Consider the following 24,149-nt stretch of genomic DNA (forward strand, 5'->3'; position numbering starts at 1 on the left):
ACAAAAGACAAGTGTTGGCAAGGTGGTGGAGAAAATGCAACCCTTTTACACTGTTGGTGGGAATGTAAAATGGTTGTTGAAGTAGCAGAGCAAAAAGGCGTGTTGTGTGGCAGGAGCAGACATTGAAGAGTGGCTAACACTGGCGATAACTGTCTCAGGAAATGAGTCCTATTCCTTTCTGATATTGAATGTGCCAGAACTTTTCTAACCTCTAGAATTTTGTTCTTGTTCAGCCCATCTGGAATATTCTTTCCTCAACTGCTTCTTTGACTAGCTATTTTTTTCCCTTTACATCTCAAGTCATTGATCACCTTTCCCAAAGGAATTTGCTCTTTCAAAATTCTGTTACTCTATATCTCATCACTTTGTAGCACTAATAACTATCTGACTTTATCGACTAATTGGTGCGTTGCAGTCTTCCCACAAGAATGAGAATGGGGCCTTGTCAGTGTTCTTCACTGCCATGTCCCCAGTTTTTAACACAATCTCTGACAAGAATGGTGAGTCCTAAATGAAGGTATAATGGGAGGATAAATGAGTGAACTTAGGGTCAAGGGGCTTTGTGAGTAAGGAGGGGAGGTGGTAAACCAGAAGGTATTTGTTGAACACCTACTATATGCCAGACATTGTTTTAAATATCCTTTCATATGTTATTTGATTTTATTCTCCCACTATAGATATTACCCCTATTTTAAGAAAATAGAGGCTTAGTGAAAATAAACAACTTACCCATTGTTACAGTTGCCCAAGTAGAAGCCTTTTGAGTTGTAAAGAGATCCTAACTCATGGATGATGGAAGATTGGATTTCTGGTTCCACAGAAGCAGCAGCTATTTTCTTTCAGCTTGGAAGTGTTTTGAGACAGTCTCAGATGCCAGTAGGGTGAAGGAAAATACCAGGGACCAGATAGAAGCCATGTTCCTGAGTCATCAGGGCCATCTATTTTGGGTTCTTACTGGTTTGGGTTCTATGCCTAATCATTTTCTTTCAGTGAAGAAAATATCAAAATGTCAACTAATTTATTTAAAAGTTGTTTTTATGAGCCTAAAGCAGAGATCAGCAAACTATGGTCCATGGGCCAAATTCAGCCTGTTCTTGTAAATAAGCTTTTATTGGAACACAGCCACCATGTTTATTTATATTATCTGTGGCTACCTTTGAGTTATTATAGTTGGAATAGTGATCTTATGGCAAAGCCTAAAATATTTCCTATTTGGCTTTTTGTAGAAAAGGGTTGACAACCCCCTGTCCCCCACGCCCCAATCTAAAGCATAGTTAGCAGCAAATCATGAAAATAAAAGCAATTCTTCCAAAAAGCCAACAAACAAAAATCCATAAAAATCATGGTTACAGTGGTTAAATTTCTAGCTGACCTTGAACATCTAGCCTAGGATTGGACAATCCTTAATTTCCTTTCTTGCTGTAAACCGTGCTTTTTTAATTGCATAACTGTTCATCCAGATGAGATAATTATTCTCTTAGAAAGTGAACAAAATACTTCTTCATGTCAATGTATCATTTACCCTATGCCATCAAACTGAGAGAATTTACCACTCATTTCATTGAATCATGTATGTTCTGTATTTCAAAACCCATCTCAAAACGATCTTATCTTTTCAAACTAATCTTTCCTGAGTAATTTATAACCACCATGTAAGAGCAGCATTTCTAGTTCCATACATAAATATTTTTAATTAAGACCAAAGACCAAATTTATAAATACGTATGCAAAGGAAGTGGAATATTTTGTTTAATTGTATGATCAACTAAAAGTAAATCAGAAATCACATATTACTTATTTGGTAAAAATGACAATGACAATGATGTTATCTTTCTCTGGCAGGCACTTTGACAGCTCAGGGTCACCCTTGTAATATTAATAGGACCCTCAACCGAAGAGAACTTGCAATACCATCTTATTTTGCTCTGCTAACCATGAGATTCTGTAAGCTCCTCTACAATTTCCTTATGGACGATTATCTGGCTTCTTTGTGAACAGTTTAGCTGACAAGTGGAAATGTGTGTAAGTGTCTTGACTAAGGGAAAGGATGAAGGGAGAGGAAGTTGGCAGATATCTGTTGGAATTTTGTTTTAATCGAATTCCAACCAAGGAGAGATGTACAGAGATACAGAAGAGAGATAATAAGTTATTTTGGTTAATATTGGTCCAGTTTGACTAATGTAAAAAAGAGAGTGTAGTTGAGCCTTAAGACTATAAAGGAGTTCGAGGTCAGATATTCAGAGGGACGTCAATGGCATGATAAGTAAGGAGTTGGGTTTACTCTATGGGCAAAGAATTAAGAATTCTTTCAAAGCACTTAAGAATTTTGTGGAGAAAAGTAGTATGACTGGCGGTCTAATTTAGGAAGTTTAGTAACATCATGTAGGATTAAGTAAAGCATGAATAAATGAGAGTTGTGAAGAAGTCAATTTAGGCTTTTTCAAATGAGCCTGACGCAGAATGGTGACAATGGGAATGTGTGGCATAGAAGACAAAGAAATATATAGGTAGAATTTGTAAGATTTTGTATCTGAAAAAAAAATTTAAATGGCATTCTGAAGTTTTGACTTCAGGTGACTGGAAGATGGTGGTGAATTTAACAGAACTAGGGAAATCAAGAAGAGGAGAAGTTTGGAAATGAACAGTCATGTGCTTCCTTGGATAGGTTGAGTTTCAGATGTTGATGCAACACTTAGGACAATTTAGGTTCTGGATACAGAGTATAAATGTGTTTTGCTTGACATGGTGTTTTTCTTTATCTAAAATGATTTTTTTACCCTCACTCTTTAGTTAATAAGTTAACTATTTTCTCCCCTAGCATTAGAAGACACTGTTATTACATTATCTTCTGACTTTTGCTGTTACCGTTATGAAATAGATCCACTATTCCTTTTTGGGTTGCTTTTAACATTTTTCCAATTGTCTAATAATGTGTCTAAGTGGGGATTTATTATCTGTTCTGCTTGGGACTTATTTTATACCCTGAATTTAAGGATTTATGCCTTAAATACATTCCAGAAGGTTCTCAGAAGTTATCATTCTGATATTGTCTCCTCTCCATTCTCTCTATTTTTGCCTTTAGATGTATATTGGACCGTCCCATTCTATCTTCCATGACTACAAAGGCTGTCTTTTACATTTTCCATTTAATTATTTCTCTGTGTTCCAGTCTCATAATTTCCTCATATTTCTTAGATCACTAATTGTCTCTTCAGCTATTTCAAATCCACTGTTTAAGCACGATGATATCTTGAGTGTTGATTAATGCAAACTGTATTTTTACCTCATAAAATGGTATTTCTTTAATATGATTTATATATTTATATGAAAGGTTATAACACTATTGAAGCGTGCTTTGTGCTCTCAGCTCTCTGCTCTCTGCACCCTTTGTTCGTACTTCTTTTCATTTCGGTGTCGTCACTGCACTGGGAGCTCACTGGACAGGGCGCATACAAAATGCCTCATTTATTTTTGTCCTACACTGCCCAGCGCGATGCCCTGAACATCATCATAATAGTAAATATTACATAAAATTGGTGACTTGTCAGTGCATTCATTTCGACTCACTATGAAAAGGAGGTAAAGTAAAAACCACAACAACAAACATTCATCCTGGAATGTACTTGTCTCAGTGACAATGAAAAGTATGAATTTAATATTTATTATTGCACCTCATTCTGTGGGCTGTGGCACACATGGTGGGAATGAAAGCTCTGACAATCTTTTGGTTGGACAACCATACTCCTTGCATTTCAAAAAGTAGCAATCGAAGTCCCTAATATGTACCAATAGCTTGTCTTAGGCATGAGATCCAAAGATGAATGAGTTGTGACTCAAATGTTTAAGTACCTTATTGCTCAATGGAGGAAGAGACAAACATAAAAACATCATTTAAAAAAAATTAACTTTATTTTTTAGAGCTGTTTCGGGTTCATAAAAAAATTGAGCAGAACTTAAAGAGAGTTCTAAATACACCCCTCACTTCTTCCCCCAATTCTCGCTGTTATTAATATCTTGCATTAGTGTGGTGCATTTATTATAGTTGATGAGCCAATATTGATACATCATTATTAACAAAAGCCCAGAGTTTACAGTAGGGTTCGCTTTTTGTGTTGTTTAGAGCTTTGACAAACATATAAGGACATGTATCCACCATTACAGTGTCGTACAGAATAGTTTCCCTGCCATAAATGTCCCCTGTGCCCCACCTATTCACCCCTCCCCCCTTCAGCCACCCCAAAGCCTGACAACCACTGATTTTTTTATTATCTCCAGTTTTTGCTTTTCTAGAATGTCATATATTTGAAATTATACAGTATGTAGCCTTTTCAGATTGGCTTCTTTCACTAGCAATCTGCATTTAAAGTTCCCATATGTCTTTTTGTGGCTTGATAGTTCATTTACTTTTACTATTCAGTTGTATGAATACACCACAGTTTATTTATCCATTCAGTTATTGAAGGACATCTTAGTTGCTTCCAAGTTTTAACAATTGTAAATAAAATTGCTGCAAATATCTGTGTGCAGGTTTTCATGTTGACATAAATTTTCAACTCATTTGGGTAAATACCAAGGAGCAGAACTGCTGGATCATACAGTAAGAGTATATTTAGTTTTCTGAGAAACTGCCAAACTGTCTTCCACTAAACAATGTTGCTCCATTAAACATCTTTTTTTAAATTGAGGTAACATTGATTTATAACATTATGAAAGTTTCAGGTGTACAATATTATCCCACATCTGTATGTACTGTACATCATGCTTACCACCAAATTCTAGTCTCCGTCCTTCACCATGTAATCGACGCCCTTTATCCATTCCACCCTCTCTCCAACCCCCTTCCCCTCTGGTAATCACCAATCTGTTGTCTGCCTCTATGAGTTCGCTTTTGTTTTGCTAAATATTTTTTTTATAATGTAGTTCAGTAAATTTTAAGATAGAATTATCACAGTGCAGGTACTAAGATAGAGGTATCGTAGTTAACAAACATAAATGTTACACAAGGGTAGGAGTAGTCATGAGAAGTGCATTAACTAACAGAGAGAGAGAGAGAGAGAGAGAGAGAGAGAGAGAGACAGAGACAGAGACAGAGAGAGACAGAGAGAGACAGAGAGAGACAGAGAGAGAGACAGAGAGAGAGACAGAGAGAGAGAGAGATCAAGAAAATGTCAACATGAAAATTTGGAGAGTGAAGTCTGAGGCTTAAAAGAGAATTCCAAGGTAATCGTCAACTCCTGTTTAAAAATTGCTGCCTCACTAGTGCTCTTAAAGGAACTGAGGACAATGCATGTGGAAACACAGGCTTCAACTTTGAGTCAGGAAGTCATTCAGGAGAGTTGGACTTGGTGAAACAATTTATGAATAACCAGTTTATTTCATTTATATTTTCTTTTTTACACATGTACAGGGCTTACTAAAAACCTATGTCTAAAAATTCTGATAGCTCTTTCAATACGTATAAAATTAAAATTCTGCATACTGAAGCATTTCGTTACAATCTATTTTGCAGCTTTTTATTTCTTAGCAATACGTAAAGAATCTTGTAATCAATGGAGTCTTAGTTCTCAGGAGTCGGTACATTTTACTGGGCGTGATGTGTTTACATATGTTCAATGGGTATGAACCAAAGCTCATTGTACCCCTGGAGCTGCCGCAGCAATTTCTAACAGTTAGAACTTAGTTCTTTCACCTATAAAAAGGTAACGTGGGTTAAATTCTAGCTCCTGTACTTGTAGCTAAATTAGATCAGTGCCACTGGTTATCTCATTCTGATCAGAAAGCCTGGCTGGTATATATATTTTTGTTAAATGTATTTGATAACATTTGATTATTTGATAATATTTTTCAAAACATGTCCATGGAGAGGAGAAACAATGAAATAAAAGACACTGAGATAATTTTTCTTCAGCAAGGGACATCTTTAAAGTGTACTATTTTAGTAGTATTTATTTCTTATTTTACACCAAATAATACTTACATTTGGGTCTAAGTTCACTAAGTCTTCAGACAGCTCTCCGTCTACTAGGAATATTGAGCCATTCATTTTAAAAAAAGAAAAAGGAGCCAAATTGGAACTATCAGCTTCTGATGCCCAGTCCCTTACCCCTATAGTCTGTACACTATCCGGTATTTAAACACTTGAACAAATTCAGTCCATTTTCAGGCGATGTTCCAGGACATCAGATATGGTGCACAAAAAGACATCCATCCTGTTAGCATGAGTGAGAGGAAGAGAACAATTAGATAATGGAGTAATGTTTTTAGATGTATACATAAGAAGCTCTTTTTAGAATGATTTTTAAATTACTTGACATCAGTATGTGTAAGTTAAACAGGATTTGGTGCATAGTATTTTCTTCCTTTAAAACTGTTTTTCTAAGAAGGATGATAAAGTGAAATATAAACATCACATGAGAAGTGAACTGGTTTCTAAACATGTCACTGATTTTTTTTTAAATTAAACAACTGATCAGTCTTACCTTTATTTACTGAGGGTACAGTATCTTCTCAGGTTGTTACATAATGAAAAGTGGATTATAAATGTTTTTATATATTTGAGAGAGTCCAAATGCTTCGGTAATGATTCTTATTGTTTAAACTTGAGCTTTTTGTTACTCTCTAAGCCTGTGCTCTGTAGGTGCTTTCCAGAATGATAATAAGATGCAATATGGCAGATATAAATCAGCCTTTCGTTTTAAAAATGATAGTTTAATGGGCAAATTTGCTTTACTGGTTTTTTATTTTTTTATTTTTATTTTTTATTTTTAGAGGAGTACCTGAGTCTTTTAGTCTGTGTGTTTGAGTAGTACTACTCATAGGAACATTTTCTGGAGCTCAGATACTGCAGAGAGTGTTTTTCTGAAGGTAGGCAGTGTAAGTCACTGTGAATCTCCCGCCACAAGAAATGAAAATTGGGATCCTAGAGGACCAGGCAGCACAACGTACCATGAAAATCTGGAACCTGGCACCTTTGGAAAATGAGGATTAACTCCTGGGTCATTAGTGTCGGGGTTGGAAGGACCACTCACTCTCCTTCTGTTGCTTTAAATCCTTTTAAATAGCACACAGTGGCCTTTTAAATAACACAGTTTCTTGGTCTTTGCCTTTTTAATATTCCTGCTTCTAAAATTATAGAAAATAAGCAAAGATACAATTTAGGGGTTAAATCGATCATTTTACATCTGTTTCTGTTCCCTTTGTTGATATTGAAATCATTACCAGTATTTATAAGGGGAATGTTCTTCATGAGAGAAATGTGAAAGAATCAGCTGAAACGTTTGCATAGACATTTAGCTTTCTCTTTGTGCTTTTTATTGGACTGCATTGCTGAAAGTGGTTTAGAGTAAAGCAAATTACTTCATTTTAATTCTAGATGCTGATCTCCTAAGTAGCTTTTAAATTTATGCAGTTTTTGTTTAGCTGTCAAAACATTTAATTATATCATGCCCAAAGGTGTAAAGCTGTCAAATAAATCCGAATTCAGGCATAAACATTTGCTAAGTTACCAGTGCTACTGCTCCTGTCGTTGTTCCTGGGCAGCTTGGGAACCTGTTTTAGGGGGAGGGTGTGTCCAGGCACATTAACTCAGCAGGTACAGAACAACATTGGTCCGATGAATTGGTGATTACTTGTAAAACAGCGGGTAGTAATGCCCCCGGTCTTTGTAATTCTTCTCTTTGTAAAATAAAGAAGACTGGAGAGTGTGGTGGATTCTTTGGGTCAATTTGCACTGTAAGCCAGTCTTTTTTCTATCTACTCTTTCTTTCCTTGCCTTAATGTAATTCGTTTTTGTTTTGTTTTATTTTGTTTTGTTTTATTTTCTCTTCAAAAACAAATATCCTTCTCCCTTCCTCAAGAGTCCCTTGGTATAGGAAGAATAATTGCAATGGCACTTAACAAAGGAAGTATTTACCCTGATTATAAGTTTAAAGTTTTCTATGTGTAAAGTATTATTTTCCAGCTTCACTGCATAAGGTTGGCAAAAAAAAAAAAATGTACATATCTAAGATGTATATGCGATGTTGTAAAATATTTTTAAAGAAAGGGAGAATTTAAAATTTTTAACTCTCTTTTTCTGGTCATTTCATAAATAAAATTTTTTGCTATTTGATGACATTATTTGGAGGTAGACCGTTAGCGTAAATACTAATGCAGACTTCACTAAGAGGTAGGGGAGTAAAGTAAATTAGTTCTACTTTGAAGCTTTTATTTTCTTCCCTTTTCAAAATGAGTGGGAAGGTCCTTGAGAGGCCCTTGAATGAAAGCTGCTTTTCATTAGTGCTACCAAATACCTACTTGAAAGAGTTGAGTTCTAACTGAACACCCACACAAGAGAAAGGGAAAGCTTCCTTTTTCTACTGGAGGACCATCAGCTAAATAGCTCTTGGCTTCTCTTTTCCAATCAGGTGGTTTCACATCAGAGTTAATTACTCCAGTCATTTATTCTAATCACCCTCCTCTTATGGCTAGCTGCATTCTGTCATGGGGTGGCATCGTTTGAAGCCAGTTAAGTTTGAAAACCACTGCAGGGTACTTGAGGCTCATTAGTGAGGCCTATCCATGCCTAGCTTTGGATTTGCTCCCTGATTAACTCTGCATCTCTCCGCCTCGCTCCTTCCTCCCGCCATCCACCAGCCCCCACTCCTCAACTCAGTGGCTCTTAAGAGGAATGTTTCAATTAACTCTTGCCTTGCTGTTTGTCTTTTCACCTGCATATTTAAGAAAAATTCAAGTACGTCTATTGCTAGTAATACGTTTGATAGATTCTGGCCTCATAACGGCATCCTCTGTGTTGGATTGAACTGAAAAGGTAGACTTTCTACAAAGAAAAGTTGTATTTTTGAACAACAAAGGAGGAACATGGTGGTCTCAGAATAAATACATCTATGTCCTTGGTCCAGTTCTCCTAACTTAATACAGGTAGTGATTCCAACTCTGCTTTTATAGTCCTCCAGTGTGTCTTAATGGTTTATCAAAGAAGTTACCTGAAAATCTTTAAAAGTATCTCAAAGCAGATTTGTTTATTATTATAGTAGTTTAAGAGTTTGCCAAGTGGGATATTTAAGAGCTGTTAAATCACAAAAGCAAATAATGTTTGTTCTATGCTTTTAAAAAAGAAAAACATGTAATCAGTGTCCTGAGTAGATAGTTAGAGACAGTGTGATTACATAAAGTATTTAAAACATTTTCCAAAAATTAAGAAAAACATATATCTAGTTTGGTAGTTAAATGCAAATGTTTATTTAAATAGGAAATAAGATAATTTTCTGTTCTTTTTGCATAGTAGTTTGATTTAAAGAACTCAAGTAGTTCATGTGTCAAAACAAAATGTGATACACATTAAAATGCATGAAATCACTTTTTTTTGATCCAGTGTTTGTGAATGTTCAGAAATTAGCAGAAGGAACTCTTATTGCTAATCTTCATTCTCAAAATAGTTGAATGGATTGCTTCTCTATTAAGAATCTTTGGATTTAGCAGTTAACAAATACATTGGTATTCTCTGTCTTTCTCTAAAGGCAGATTATTTTAATTTATTTTTAAAATCTCCTAAGAATTTAGTTTAAATTAATTAAAAATAGGCCTAAAATATGTGTTTTTTATTCAGTTCTATAAATATTTATTGAGTGTCTACTATGTGCTCAGTTCCAAAAATGCAGATATAATCTCTGCCTTTCAGGAACTCACATTCGATGAGGAAGACAGAACAATAAATGGTAATGCAAGGTGAAAGTTTTAGTTTAAAAAAGGCATGTGTAAAAGCAAAACCAGTTGAAAGAACAATAAAACCTAGAAATAAAGCCAGCAGGTCAACATAGGACATCAGATTTAGTATGTACTCAGTGTACTTAATATTAGTGTTACAAAATAATATATTTGAAACCCATTAAAAACAATTCTTAGTATGAAATGCTTTCATATTTTCATTATTTTCATAACGTAGCTTTGGGATATACCATTCTGTTTCATAATTTTTCAAAAGAATGGGTAGTGAATCACGTGGTTTCGGAGTCAGATCTGGATTCAGGTTGCAACTCTGTGTGATATTAGGCAATTTATTTCTCTTTCTTAGCCTCATTTGTAAAACAGTTTTTAAAATGTAGTGCTTATCCAGTAGGATTATTAAAAGATTAAATAAAAGAAGATTAAATAAAATAATCCATGTGAAACATTCAGCATAAACCTGAGCACATTTAGTAAGTACTCACTAAATGTTAGGTGTTTCTATTGTGACTCTATTGTTCACCTGGTCAGTGAACCTCTTCCAAGTTGACCTTCAGATGCATTTTCCTGGCATAATGTCTTTTTGGAGCTTTTGTCAGGTTTATGATCGACATCATTTGCATCCGTATTCCTGACATGATTCAAGAGAAAATAAAACCTTGAAAGAGGATACTTTTCTTCTTTCCATGTAATCATACTGCCCCAAATTTGATTGTGGTTAACAAACTGTGTACATTTCGTTTGTACTGGCTAGTAAGCACAGAAATTCTTCACATTTTCTAAAACTCTGCCAAATTAGCACTGTATCAACTGGATAAAGTTTCTATGGTCAATTTCATGCTTCTTATACAAAGCTCTAAGATCATAGTTCCTGAGTGTAGACACTGAATTGTGCTAAATCACAAGAATTTCTTAAATGCCATTCATTCATTCAGTAGACATTTATTAGGGGCCTGTGGGTAATTAGGTCTGTGATCACAAAATTGGCAGAATATGACACCTGCCCTTTGGGGCTGTCATTATGAAGATCAAACAGACATGACAGTAACTAATTAGAGAAGTAGATTAATTGATGTATTTATTTATTCAACAAATATTTTGTGAGTGCCTACTACTTATTAGTCTCTGGGACTATAGCAGTGAGAAAGACAGCATCGTACCTGCCCTTTTTGAACTTATTGTTCAGTGAGGGACACAGACAGTAAATAAGAAACTTAACAAATAAATATATAATTTGTGATACTATATAATTTAATGTAACTAATAGTATAATACTAGTGGTATGTAACAGGAACGAAAAGCACAGGCTACCATTAGAATAGTTATCATTTTATTTACTTATTTGTGTGTGTGTCTAATTTTAAAAAATATTTTTATTGAGATATAATTGACATATGACATTATATTAGTTTCAAATGTACAACATAATGATTCAATATTTACATATATTTTGAAATGATGACCACAAGTCTAATTAACATCTGTTACCATGCATAGTTGCAGAAATGCCTTATTATGCTTCCTGGGAAGATTGGGGAAGGCTTAACCTAGGAAACTGCATTTGTCATAGTCTTTAAGCAGGAGTAGGAGTTTACCAGGGAGGGAGGAAGATGATGGAAAGGGCGTTACAGATGCAGGAAGCAATGTGAATAAACATATTGATGTTACAGTACAGTACTAGAGCTAAACTTAATTCAGAAGGTAGAGAGTGATATGTGTGTAAGAGAACTGTGAGCGATACCTATGGAAAGATAAGACCACAAGCAGATGATAAAAACAATCTTTAATGCCTTGTAAGTCCTATGGACTTTTTTCTTTGGTCTAGTGGTGCCCAAAAGGTGTTTGCCACGTCAGGAGCATCGTTCTTACCTGAGAACTTGTTAAAAAGGCAAATCTTGGGCTCAGCTCCAGACCTACAGAAACAAACTCTGTTGGGAAGAGGTGGGGGAGCCCAGAAATCTGTGTTTTAACAAGTCCTCTAGGTGATTTCAGTGCATATCAAAGTTGGAGATGCACAACTTTATAGAAAGAAAAACCATTGAAAAGTTTTAAGGAGAGTCATGACTTGGTCAGGTTTTAGACAGCGATTAGTATAGAGGAGGAATTGAAGGGCAGAAATTTTAGAGATAAAGAGAATAGTTTGGATAGTGTTTAGAATAATTGAACCAAAAGATAATGAAGCACAGAACCAAAGATAATCACAGTGGGAGGAAAAGGAAGAATGAGTTTGAAAGGTATTTTGGCGGCTTTTGCATGTATCAGATATATTCTCTGATAAGGTTTTGGAACAAGAGGAAAAGAAGGTGTCTGCCACGATTTCTAAATTGGCTGACTGATGAAGGACTACATCCATAGCACAAAATCAAGAGAGGAGGAAGTGTAAGAGGAAAAGTTAGTCATTCCTATTTTGATAGTTCAGGTTTGCGTTACCTGAAGCACACACACAACAAAGTAGTCTGATGGCTACTTGACATTTTGAACTTGAAATTCTGTAGATGGTAATAATTGTCGGGTAAGGTAGTTGAAATCTACCTCATCTAGCCTAAGTTATATCAGAAATGGGCCTGGGACTGCATCATGAGGAAAACAAATACTGAAGAAGTGCACTGGTCAAATCCGAAAGGATTTAAAAGTGAGAAGGAAAATCAAAATCGTAGAAAGAGAATCTGGAGGGAGATTATCAAGGAAGCTTAGAGAAGAGAGAGCTAGCAACATAAACACCATAATGCAAAGAGGCGAAGCGAGGAAAAATTAGCATCCATTGAATTTACACAATCATACATGGTCATCTTAGCCACAAACATATGTACCAGAAAGACGAGATGAGTTACGAAGTAAAAAGGAGGTAAGGAATAAGTAACGGATTTGCTTAAATCTTTCAAAAAGTTTAGATTGTTGATCTCATATTACCTGGGCATTCAAGACTGCGTAAAAATAATTTAATAAGACTGGCTCTGTTAACTTGTCATTATTCCAGTGTTAATTCAGAAAGAATCAGACCTACAATTTAATGTGATTTAGAGAATCATAGACTTTTTATTACTAGGAGTGGGCAAAGAGACGCTAATTCCATCTGCTAAATAAGGTGCTTTTCATGAGGTGTGTATACATCCACATTTGTGTACAGATTTCATATATCTCACTTTCAGCAAACACTGTGTTCCCTATACTAACTTGTAGTCTGTGGCTATATGTGTACTTCTTAAAGCACACAACTGATACAGCCGAGTACACAATGTGTAAGAATTCTAACCAAGGACTTTTCAGGATGCAGAGTTTATAGATAACGTCGTAGTTGGTAGAATTAGACGTTTGCCTTTGTTGTTGAGAGAGTAGTTACTGTGCCACCTTTCAAATGCCGTATTTCTTCAGAGATCTGTAAGTGCCTAAGAATATACATCGCAGAACATTATGTCTGTTTCATACTTGCAGATACTATATTTCAGCTCTTGAGTTCCAGGTCATAGCCATTCTTCATGGCACTGAGAATGATAATGACCTTTTCAAAACTGCATCAAAAGTCATTTGTAGTCTGAAGGTGCTTTGTAAGCTTTATCTTTATTTTCAGTAGGAGAAGCTATATTTTAAAAAGGGTTAAATATTGTTGTTGTTTTTGTTTTTTCCCCAGCAGTGACAAACTAATTTTTCTGCATGGTATGCATTCCTGGTAGCATGTACATTTATTTGTTGGATAGATCCACCATGAAAGCATAGCAAAGAACAGATTTGCTATGATTTACCCAAGGTCCACCCTTTGGAGTGGTGGCATGGGGACTCAGTCCAGGGTCTCTGGCTTATAAATCCCATGCTTTTTCCAATACATCAGATAGTGATACAGGTTTTCATTAAAGTAGATGAAGGCTAGCATCATTACTAATTTATTACACTTAATCAAGTTACTATTAATTACTGTTACTCTATTACTATTAATGAAGTTGTTACTATTAAATTATTCTTAGTTCGTTAATGAAATTTTGTTACAAATCTATTTCAATTACAGGTAGAGTATCTTAGCAAGTCTTTGTGAAACAAGATTTTTAAGGTAGAGCGATCATTAATTTTTTTGCATGTGTGAACAAAAAGGGTTAAATATTGTTAATCCCTACGTTCTATCTTACAGCAAAATGCTGTAAATGCAGATTCAGTATTGGGAACTGAATAAAAAGCGTTACTGTCCAGTGTTGTAATCACTACCATGTTTCCCCAAAAATAAGACCTAGCCGGACCATCAGCTCTAATGAATCTTTTGGAGCAAAAATTAATATAAGACCCAGTCTTATTTTACTATAATATAAGACCGGATCTTATATAATACAACATAAGACTGGGTATAATATAATATAATGTATACTGGGTCTAATATAAGACCAGATCTTATATTAATATTCTTGCTCCAAAAGACACATTAGAGCTGATGATCCAGCCAGGTCTTACTTTCGGGGAAGCATGGTAGCCACATGTGGCCTTTGTTCACTTCAAATGTGGCTAGTCTGGATTGAGATTTAATGTACATTGTAAGTGTAAGATGCATACCAGATTTCTAAAATTCAGTGCAAAATAATAATTTTTATATTGGTTATATGTTTAAATATTAGGTTAGTGCAAAACTAATTGCGGTTTTTGCAATTTTTTTAACCTTTTAAACCACAGTTACTTTTGCACCAACCTAATAATATTTTTGTATTTCTGATTAAATATACTATGTTAAAATTAATTCTACCTATTTGTTTTTTTAAATGTGGCTACTAGAAATTTTTAAATGACATATGTGGCTTGCATTATCTTTCTATTGAGCAGCACTGATAAAAAGTTGTGGTGGTCATCTTGTTATCTAGGATTTTTTGGCTCGAACATCCCCATATTGAACATGAACATAGTTTAATATTTAAGTAGTATACACATTTCTGTTATAATTAGCAGCCTCACACCTAAAAAAGACTTAGGGTTAACTTCAAATCTGGAAGGAAGTCTAAAATGTTAATACTAATTTTAAAACTGAATTAATCTTTTACCATGTAAACTGTTCTTTCTCCAGTATGATTAAGGTCCAGACTTGAAACCTGAGTATCATATTGGTCATCAGTTGGTATAATAACTTAAATCTTAAATCTTTCTAAAACCTGTCCCCTCTCTTTCACTCCCCTTGCTACTGTCTTAGGCTCTCAGTGCCTCTCAAGTAGACTGTAGTAGTCGTCTTAGAAATGACCTTTGGCCTCCCTGCCAACCTTCCAAAGGGACATCTCATCTCATTATCCCCAGAATCTAGCATAGAACAAAACTTACAGTAAGCACTCAATAAATGTTTGTAGACCGAATGGATAACAGAGCTGCTGATATTAATCAAAAGTTGCGGAATGAAAAAAAAGACTTTAGCCCTACATAATGTATGTATATGCAATTGCATACACCAAGTTAAGTGCAGATGTAATTCTCTGGCTGACCTTGTCAAGGCTTTAAAAAATATTCAGCAACTTTTGCATTTATATTCTTTAGTAAGTTTTTCTTTATTGGCTATTCTTGGAAGTGGTGATCTAGTAAGTAGTCTATTTTGCCAAGGGTTTTGATTTGCCAATATAAGTTTATGGCAGTCAGTCCAGGGAGTCCATGGTGCCATGAAGACAGCTCCTTGTTTTTGTCTGGGGTCCCCATGGGATTAAACTACATCTGGCAGTAAGTAGGGATTCTGGTCTGGCCATCTTCAAAGGCAAGAGACTGCTAGGATTTAGCAGATCTATGTGGATAAGCAAATGGGAAGGGATTAAATTTTTTGGTTTTGTTTTTCTTCCTTTTGTAACTGACTATAAAATGAAACCTCCAGAAGTTCAGACAGCAAATTAATACATTTTTCGATGGTTGTGGAAGAAGGAACCTATTTTTTTCCTATACGTAGGTGGATAATTGAGAATTTTAGAGTAGTATTGTAATTATTTAAGTGTATATTTTTATACCTAGTTTATCGTAGGGAGCATAACAGCCATTTACAATGCTCGGAATTCATTTTCTAGGAATTTTAACATCCGTAAGTATGAGGACATCGTGCTTGGCATTTGGAGGCTTTTGTCGCCTATTTTTCTGTGTGGGGAAACTTGACCCACAATTCCTTTCTGGCGAGAATCTTGGACCTGTCTTAGGATAGGCCACCACCCCTTCCGTGAAGGTGGGCCTGCCTTTTGTGGAGGTTTGTTGGTGACTTACTCCTTATGCTCTTCACATTTTTAAGGGATCCCCAGTCCTGTGACTCAGTTTAGCTGTTGTTGAAGCATGTGGCTCTCCATTTAACTGACACAGTAAAATGGCTGTTTTCCACATACTTGTCATGGAATGTCATCTAGAATTTACCATGCAAAGCCTCACCTAAGAGGAATAGTGTTTATGCAGAATTGCCTGAAGAATATGCCGTCTCTCCATTTGTCTGTACTTTAAATCTATCCCAGGATTAAGCCAGTCCCTCTGAGACTCGCATACCTGGATTCCATCATATTGCCAAGGGAGGACTTTCTTATCTCAGGAATAGAAATAATGTGTTTTTCTAGGCCATCTGGTTTATTTTTACATTATGGTCATATTTGATTTTTGTAAGTGTTCGCGTTTCTTTCTTTATGTTGCCTGCTAGAAAGCTTAGGGCCAAATACGTGGCACACCTTTAACAAATCTATAGACTTTCGTGGTGTTATTTTTATGTACTTATCCTTATTTTTGCATTACCCTCTTAGGTTAAATTTATTTGGTCTTGATGATTATTCATCAGTGTGAGCTCTGAATTATTTTCGGAATGAAAATGCAAACAAATAATAAATAGATGGGTATACCTTTCCTTTAATTATAGTTGTTCCCCATGCATTCTTACTGAATGGAATTTTTTTAAAAGCTCCATCTCCCTATGTGTATTATAGTATAACTAGCTTAAAATATCTGTATATTATGAATTCCTAGATTTTAGATTAAGAGTGACCTAAGGTTGAAATGTTAATTAAATGTTTTAATGTTCTGTAGCTCTAAAGAAAATAGTTGGATAAAATGTCAGCGTGTAAGACTATTTTAAACATTAGAAAAAAATCATCTCTCTGAAAAGGAGGGTAATTGTACAAGTTTGCCTAATCCTTTTGATCTTGGCACACAGCAATACAGACTTCAGTTGAGATTAAAACTATGAATTTCAAAGGAAACATGGCCTTCAGTGTGTAAAATATATAACAGCTGGTTGACTACTCCATTTAAAACTACACAATAACAATCGTAGACAGAATGATTCTCCTGCCAAAAGATGCACGAGGGCTTGATAGTTATATCAAGATATGATACTAACTCACACTTTTCTTCAGTAATGATATAAATGTAGAAATGAACAGTGCACTGCTGGCTCCAAAATCTCTCTTCTGCCCAACAGTTCAAGGGCAGTTTGGAAGTACAGAATTCCTTTGAGTGATTTCTGTATCTGCTTTTCAGCCTGAACTTCCATGTGTTGTTGACTAAATTTCTTTTTTTTAACTGTCAGATATTTTTGTTTCTTAGCATCCCACAATTTTTTTTTTTCCCTCCAAATCCTTGATCCTCCTTTTAACCCCCTTTGGCATTTCTGACTTAATTGTTCTTAATGTCACAGCTTCACACATATTTTTAAGCTCCCAAAGTTAAACTAGTCTTTGTAAACGGTATAAAATTTGTTTCACATTTTTGTTATATATTTATATTAAGGTAAATATCTGAATTCTGAAGCATTGTGATATATTGTAATCAGTGTGGGAGCATGTTAAGCTCATGTTAGTTGATTATAGTTCATCAAAATTTTAATATTTTCATTCTTGTGTTTCACCTGAACAACTAATCCTTAATAGGGTAATTAGTGCAGTTTTTAAAAATGAGGATTAATGTGGATTTGTCACTTCTGAAAAATCCTATTTGGAAAGCATATTTGCATTCTAAATTTGTATCTCTCCATTATGGAAAAATGTGACCTTTGTTTCTTGAAAATTGATACAACATAGCAAACTTTCTATTCTTTGAGTTTATTTCAAAGAAGGAAATTATATGCAACAAATTTTGCTAACGTTTCTTGGATTCATCACAAATTCAGAGCCAGCATTTAAGGAGTTAATGTATCTTATTAGGGGGACAGGAAATCTGGCAACTATTGCAGAAACGAGACCTAATGGTGCACACAAACAATTTGTCAGTCTCCTTAAATGTGAATAGCTTTCCGCAAAGTGCCTGCTCTTGCTTTGTTTGAACAGGCTAAACTTTTCCTTTTTGGACTTTAAATCTTAGAAGTGAAATGTGATCCACATATTCAATCAAAATCATTTAATTCAAAGCATATTTTGATTGGAACACAGTTGACATGGAAAGAAACTCTAGAATAAAAAAGTTGAAAGGACTTTATATCATATATTTAGCAGGAAAATTTGAAACAGTTCTAATTAGGCTGAAAAAAACAGCTTTCTTCAATGTAAATTACAAAGGTCATATATCAATGTTAAGGAAACATTACCACTAGTGTTTGAAATCCAGCACATGCAAACATAACAGACCAGTTCATTTTAAATCTCCGTGTGTGTGTGTGTGTGTGTGTGTGTGTGTGTGTGTAGATGGCTGTATTACATGTATTTGAAATAAAAATACTTAAAATTCTGAGTCCATAATGTTGTATATTACATTCTTGCCAATCCAAACATTACCTCTTGAAACATATTACTATCTATACTCAAATGAATTAAGACTCTTAATTATAAGTACAATTAAAAATTTACAGAACAAATTTTGAGTCTTCCATTAAAATAATTAAATGTATACCAACTCAAGAGGGTTAGTCAGTGATTTCTTATTTTCTTTTATTTTTATTTTCTCTAATTTCTGTATGAAATTTATAGCTATGGCATTTTGTATCTCAGAACTGAATAGGGCCTTCAAGAAGCCTGGGAAGGGAAGTAGTAGTGTAGGTTTGCAGAAATGTGTATCTAGGCTGCACAGACCTATTTCCTTCTGGTTATACAATTATTTCTATACTTAAAAATTAGTAAATAATATGTGCTCTTTTTATTTGATTTTTTTATAAAAATCGTTTATCCTGTAGCTATCAGTAGCTTTTATTTAGTTGCTTTTTAAAAACGATATGGTATGAGAACATTTAGCAAAAGTATAAATATTAGCATTAATCTGAGAATTACAAGTATGAGAAACACAAGTAATATACAAATAAGGTTTCCTGGTCTTGAGGTAAATAATTATGTAATAACTTCTTTTGTTAACTGAAATTGGTTTTCTTGATTTTATGTAAAATCAAGATTGTTTGAAAATAAAGAGAACTTGCTGGAGTATCTCTCAAGTATGCATAGATTAACTAAACACACGATTAATGCCTTTTATTTTAGAATATTTTTCTCTAGGAGCTTAGAATTTCTTGGGAAAAGCAAACTATTTCTATATAACTTATATTATTTGATTCCACTATAGGAAACAAGAATAATTTATATAACATTTTTTATCAATAAATAATTCATATCCTTAATGGGTTAGTTTCATGAAAACATAGATTACGCTCTTTCAATGAGATTGTTAGACACACATTCATATATGTTATAATTATTTCTGACACAGGGTTATACAAACGAGTTATTTATGAATAATTTACTATTATCTTTATAATATTAAAGCTTTAATTTGTTGGTGTTCTGCATGTATACCAAATGAAGAAAAGTTACAATAAGTGTTTGTATTTGACATCTGTATACTGTACTTTTTAGCATATCTCAAGTGTTTTAGTCTCTGTTTAATAGATCTCATTAAAAAAAACAGATATCAGCCCCCAGACAGTTTGTCAAGACTAATATGAGTCCCCCTGGATTGGATTGACAATTTATGTGAGGCTTCATATGATAGTCTTTTCATAGTCTTATTTGATCCTTAGCAATTGGACATTAGTCACTGATTTATTTTATAATAACTCAGATGAGTTGAATATTATTGTATTGTGTTGGACATTTTAGTGGATTTTCTTTTTTACAAATTTTACTCAGAGCACACATTGGATGTAAATGATGTACCCAGCCTGCTAGGGGAGTACTAACAATTGATTGGTTAGGTTTCAGATCAGCATGGGAAGCAAGTTAGTATCCCCTAGCTGCAAACCGTATTTAACTCCAGTCTTAATGAGGACTGTCTGTCCTCAAGGCTTTGAGAAACCTCAGATGCTTAGCATTCCACTGGCATGTTTTTATTTATTTTCTTGGTGACTAAAAATGTGGTTATAAGTATTTTATATAGTCTTTTTAAAAATCTTAACATATAAAAAGGGATTTAAAGAAATTTTAATATAAGTTTTATGGTTTATATTTTTGAATCTCAAGAACAGGAGTTATAAAATGTAATCCCAGGGTATTTCATTTGAATTATTTGTATTTTTTTCCCTCAATAATTTCCTCCTGCTTGTCTTTACCTCTTCCCTCAAGTCCCTAGTAAGTGCATTTGTGTATTATTATATACTTCTGGTTAGGCAGTTGTTATTCACTGATACCAAAAGGATGCTAAAGTCCTGAACTGACTTTGTACTGCTATGTACTAAAACTTTTTGGAATTCCCTTATAATCCATAGCAGTTGTTTCTTTGGGTCCCTTTTTAAAGCTTTGGTATATTGCAAGAAATCCTTGAAGGCCATTAATGAGATTTTTAGTTTCGTTTTTAAACTTTTATTTAAAATTTATTCATGAAAATGACAGGTTTCTCAACCTCTGGAAAAAAATGTTGTGAATAATTCTGTGAATTACTGGTCAACCCCCTAAGGACTGACCAGCATGGTAGTGTAAGGGGAGGGCCAGACCGTGGCACTGTGGTCATCTGTGCACGTGTTTGTGGTGTACTGTGAGCAGTGTCTTTACATTCAGCATTTTTGCTTAACATTCTGATGTGCTGTCAAGAAATAAAGGTTTAAGCATCTACACCTAGCCAATCTCACCAATTTGAATGTGCATAAGGAAGTAATCGACCTTAGGAAAACACAATTCTTTGTTTGATGACACATAAAATAAAATTGCCCTAGTTTTTAGGGCTTTAATATTGAGAAAATTCATTTGTACTTCGTCATTTGCTGAGCCTTCTAGAATTTTATAGTCTCAAATCACAACACTATGGACACTCAAGAGACTCCTCACTGTTCTATCTTATTAAACAATTTTGAAATCATTAATTTTTAATTAGCTTGGATGCAGAGTTTTTTTTATTGTTTCAATAGTGTGTGTATATGAAGTAAACGTTTTTTATTTCAACTACTGGTGAGAGTATTATTTACATAAATAAGTGTAGGTTCATTCTGAAAGTACATACTGTGCGTTTGCTCTGTATGGTCACACTTTTTTTGTAGACTCAGAGCTATCACATGCTAATCTATTATAGTAGAGCTTTTCAGCAGTTTATTGACTCAGAATTTGAACAACTAAAAAGGATGTAAGCTCGAAGATATGTATAGGTCCTTCCTTGATTGAAAGTTCTAATTAAGTGAATTGGAGAAAATTAACTGAAATTAGCTGTCAGAAAGTCACATTTAAATGAGTGATGAGCTAGTCTGGCAGTAAACATTTAAATGATATAAATTGCCATTTAAGTGTATAGTTTAATGTTTGTCATGCATTAATGTGACATGAGACTGCAGTGACAATCAAGCAGCTTGCTCTAATTTGAACATATTTAGGGCTTTTGTGTGGAGTGCACTGCACACAAATTAAGACAATTGCTGTTTTTATGTGTCACTTTAAACATGTCCCCCACCCCACCCCATCCCTACCCAAGGCCTAAGTTAATGAAACAAACGTATCATTTTTGTGTGCAACTTGCATGAATAGTTTCTGGATTGTTTGGATTGATTTTAAATCCATGTACTTAAAATAGGAATTTGTTTAAAGTTATTACTACCCCTTCTCTTCTTATTTCAAATAAAATATGAAGTAGTTTACTAAATTTTTAACTATAATGAGTTTTATAAGACATGTCTAAAATAAATAGTAACTTGCACAATTGAAACTAGCTAAATATTTTTTAGATATATTTGATTTCAGGTATACTTTGGAATATGAGAATTAACTAGAGTTTTATTTACAGAATTATTATTTTACATTTTATAGTATGTCATATATTGTGAAGCTATGTTAAATATTATTAAAGGAAATATATTTGAATTCAGCCATAAATATCTTTCTTATTCGTAGGCATTTATTTTAATAAAGCATACATTTATACAAGTGTACACCTCTGAACTAATAGGAACTTCTTTTGTCACAAGATGGTTTGTATTTTTTTGGTTGCTTGCTATAGAAGTTAGTCAATTTTGTTTTAACACCAACAGATTTCTTTTTATAACATTGATAACATAGCAGCAAGTCACACAAAAAATACATCACAGCCATACACTTATTACTCAAAAAATAATAATTTCAATGAGATACATTACCTGATATAACTTGATGTACTTCAAATTAAGCTTCAGAGTTTGAGTTTGAGAGATCTCTAATTTGAATCAATTATTTATTGATAAGCTAGTCCATAATACTAAACTTTCACATTGCAATAATTTTGAAGAGTAATACATAATACAAATAAGGCTACTTATCTAAAAAGTTAAGTCTGTTTTTTTTTTAACTTTATTTATATCTTTACTAAATTCAGTAAACATTTATTGGTACCTATTGTGTTTTCGGTGCAGTGCTAGTAACGGGGAATGTAAGGATGAACTGGCAGTGGATTCTGTGCCCAGCGTTTCCACTGAACACTTGATTATGTTCATTCATTATTCATTGGGCACTGTTATGTTAATGGCATCAAATATTTGGACTCCTTTGATATTAATACCTAGAATAATAATTCAGAAATAAGTATCCCTCCCAAGATCTAATTTGTTGGCATAAAAACGCATTTGAAATAACTAAATAATTTGGTTACAGTTGTTGCAGTCAACAATGAAATGTTTCTATGTAGAAAAATTATAAATATGTCAAGTGGATAATAAATGTTTGCTTTCTCATTTGCTCTCCCACAGTAGCCTTTACATTGTATGACCTCCTTTCTTTGAAGCATAAATTGAGTACCTTTCAGGCCTGAGTTACAAGTGTGACCAAGACAGAACCAGTCCTAGCCCTCACTGCGCTTGCATATGTACAGTATGGTCCAATAATTCTGAACCATTAGCCGCCTGTTACAATCAGCATGAGAAGTGCTGGAAGGTCTCTAATTACAAATAAAGGAAAACAGATTCTGATGCAAAATAGGACTTTAGAATAAGTCTGTTCACAGTAAATTTAGTGATAAACCTTGACCGCTTGTTCTAAATTTTTCTACATATTTTATAAATAGAATTCAACATAACAATAGCATCTATGCCCTTTTTTCAGGCCCTGGAGAGTGAATTTGTTTCCTGCCAACTTCACCAGTGGATTGATCTCATTTTTGGCTATAAACAGCAAGGACCAGAGGCTGTTCGATCCCTCAATGTGTTCTATTACCTGACCTATGAAGGAGCTGTCAACTTGAATTCAATAACTGATCCTGTTTTGAGAGAGGTAAGTTATCTGACTGGGTCTAACAGGTATCTTTAGACTAAAATGTACTAGATATCATCTTCTCCATGTTTTCATTTTACTGATGACAACAGATGGGTGAAGTGACATAAGCAGAATAACCTTTCAGCTAGTGACTTAGCTGGGACTTGAACCCAGGACTTCCCTCCAACAAAATGTTTGACTCAATATGCAGTGAGAACTTTTTCTATTTGAACCCATTAAGGGATCAGTTGTGTTTGTAATTTTTATAATTTTGAAGGCTACTTAACTAATTTCAAGTATTAGAAAAATAATAATTCATTAAAGAAATAAGATTATATGCATAAATCTATTAAAGATGATAAAACATTTATATATAATACATAAGTACATGTGCATATATAACACATAATACATAAGTATAATACATAGAAGTTAATAGCAGGAATGACTTTCATAATTATAAATTTGGTGTTACATGTTATTGAGACCTGTTTTATCTTTGTCATTTGTTTTCTTAGGTAAAACACTCAAAACATGTTTTTGGCAAATACAGGATTCACTGAAAATTCTGTATATAGCCTTGCTTTTTTTTTTTAATAGTATTTTTAATCTAATTATACATCTTCCTCATTCTAACATAAATCATGTGAAAAGATTATAGAATTGAACAGATATCACCTTAAATATCTATACAATTTTAGAATAAGACTATATTTAAGAAACCAGGACTTAAATTCATAGGGAATGTTGTATATCACTACAAGGGAACATATTCGTAATATGTAAGGTTTGTCATTTTTCACCAGTACTTGATGCATTTATAATTCTACTGATGATGACCTGGTCCTGTTGACAGTATATAAGAAGTACATATTTAAGTACATTTGCCAGTATGTATTATCA

General features: G+C 34.0%; 1 protein-coding gene across 2 annotated transcripts in view; it reads left to right on the forward strand.

Annotated features, from left to right (window-relative positions):
- Positions 1–24,149, forward strand: part of LRBA (LPS responsive beige-like anchor protein) — a 561,748-nt gene that overhangs the window by 468,241 nt on the left and 69,358 nt on the right. For both annotated transcript variants that reach the window (XM_019722880.3, XM_019722903.3), the window contains exon 48: positions 23,097–23,264. In XM_019722880.3, coding sequence (XP_019578439.3) covers positions 23,097–23,264 — 168 coding nt within the window. The remainder of the gene's footprint in view (positions 1–23,096; positions 23,265–24,149) is intronic.

The sequence above is a fragment of the Rhinolophus sinicus genome, chromosome 15 (genome assembly GCF_057876585.1).
Source record: "Rhinolophus sinicus isolate RSI-liver-muscle chromosome 15, RSI-T2T, whole genome shotgun sequence".
In the NCBI taxonomy this organism is placed as follows: domain Eukaryota; kingdom Metazoa; phylum Chordata; class Mammalia; order Chiroptera; family Rhinolophidae; genus Rhinolophus; species Rhinolophus sinicus.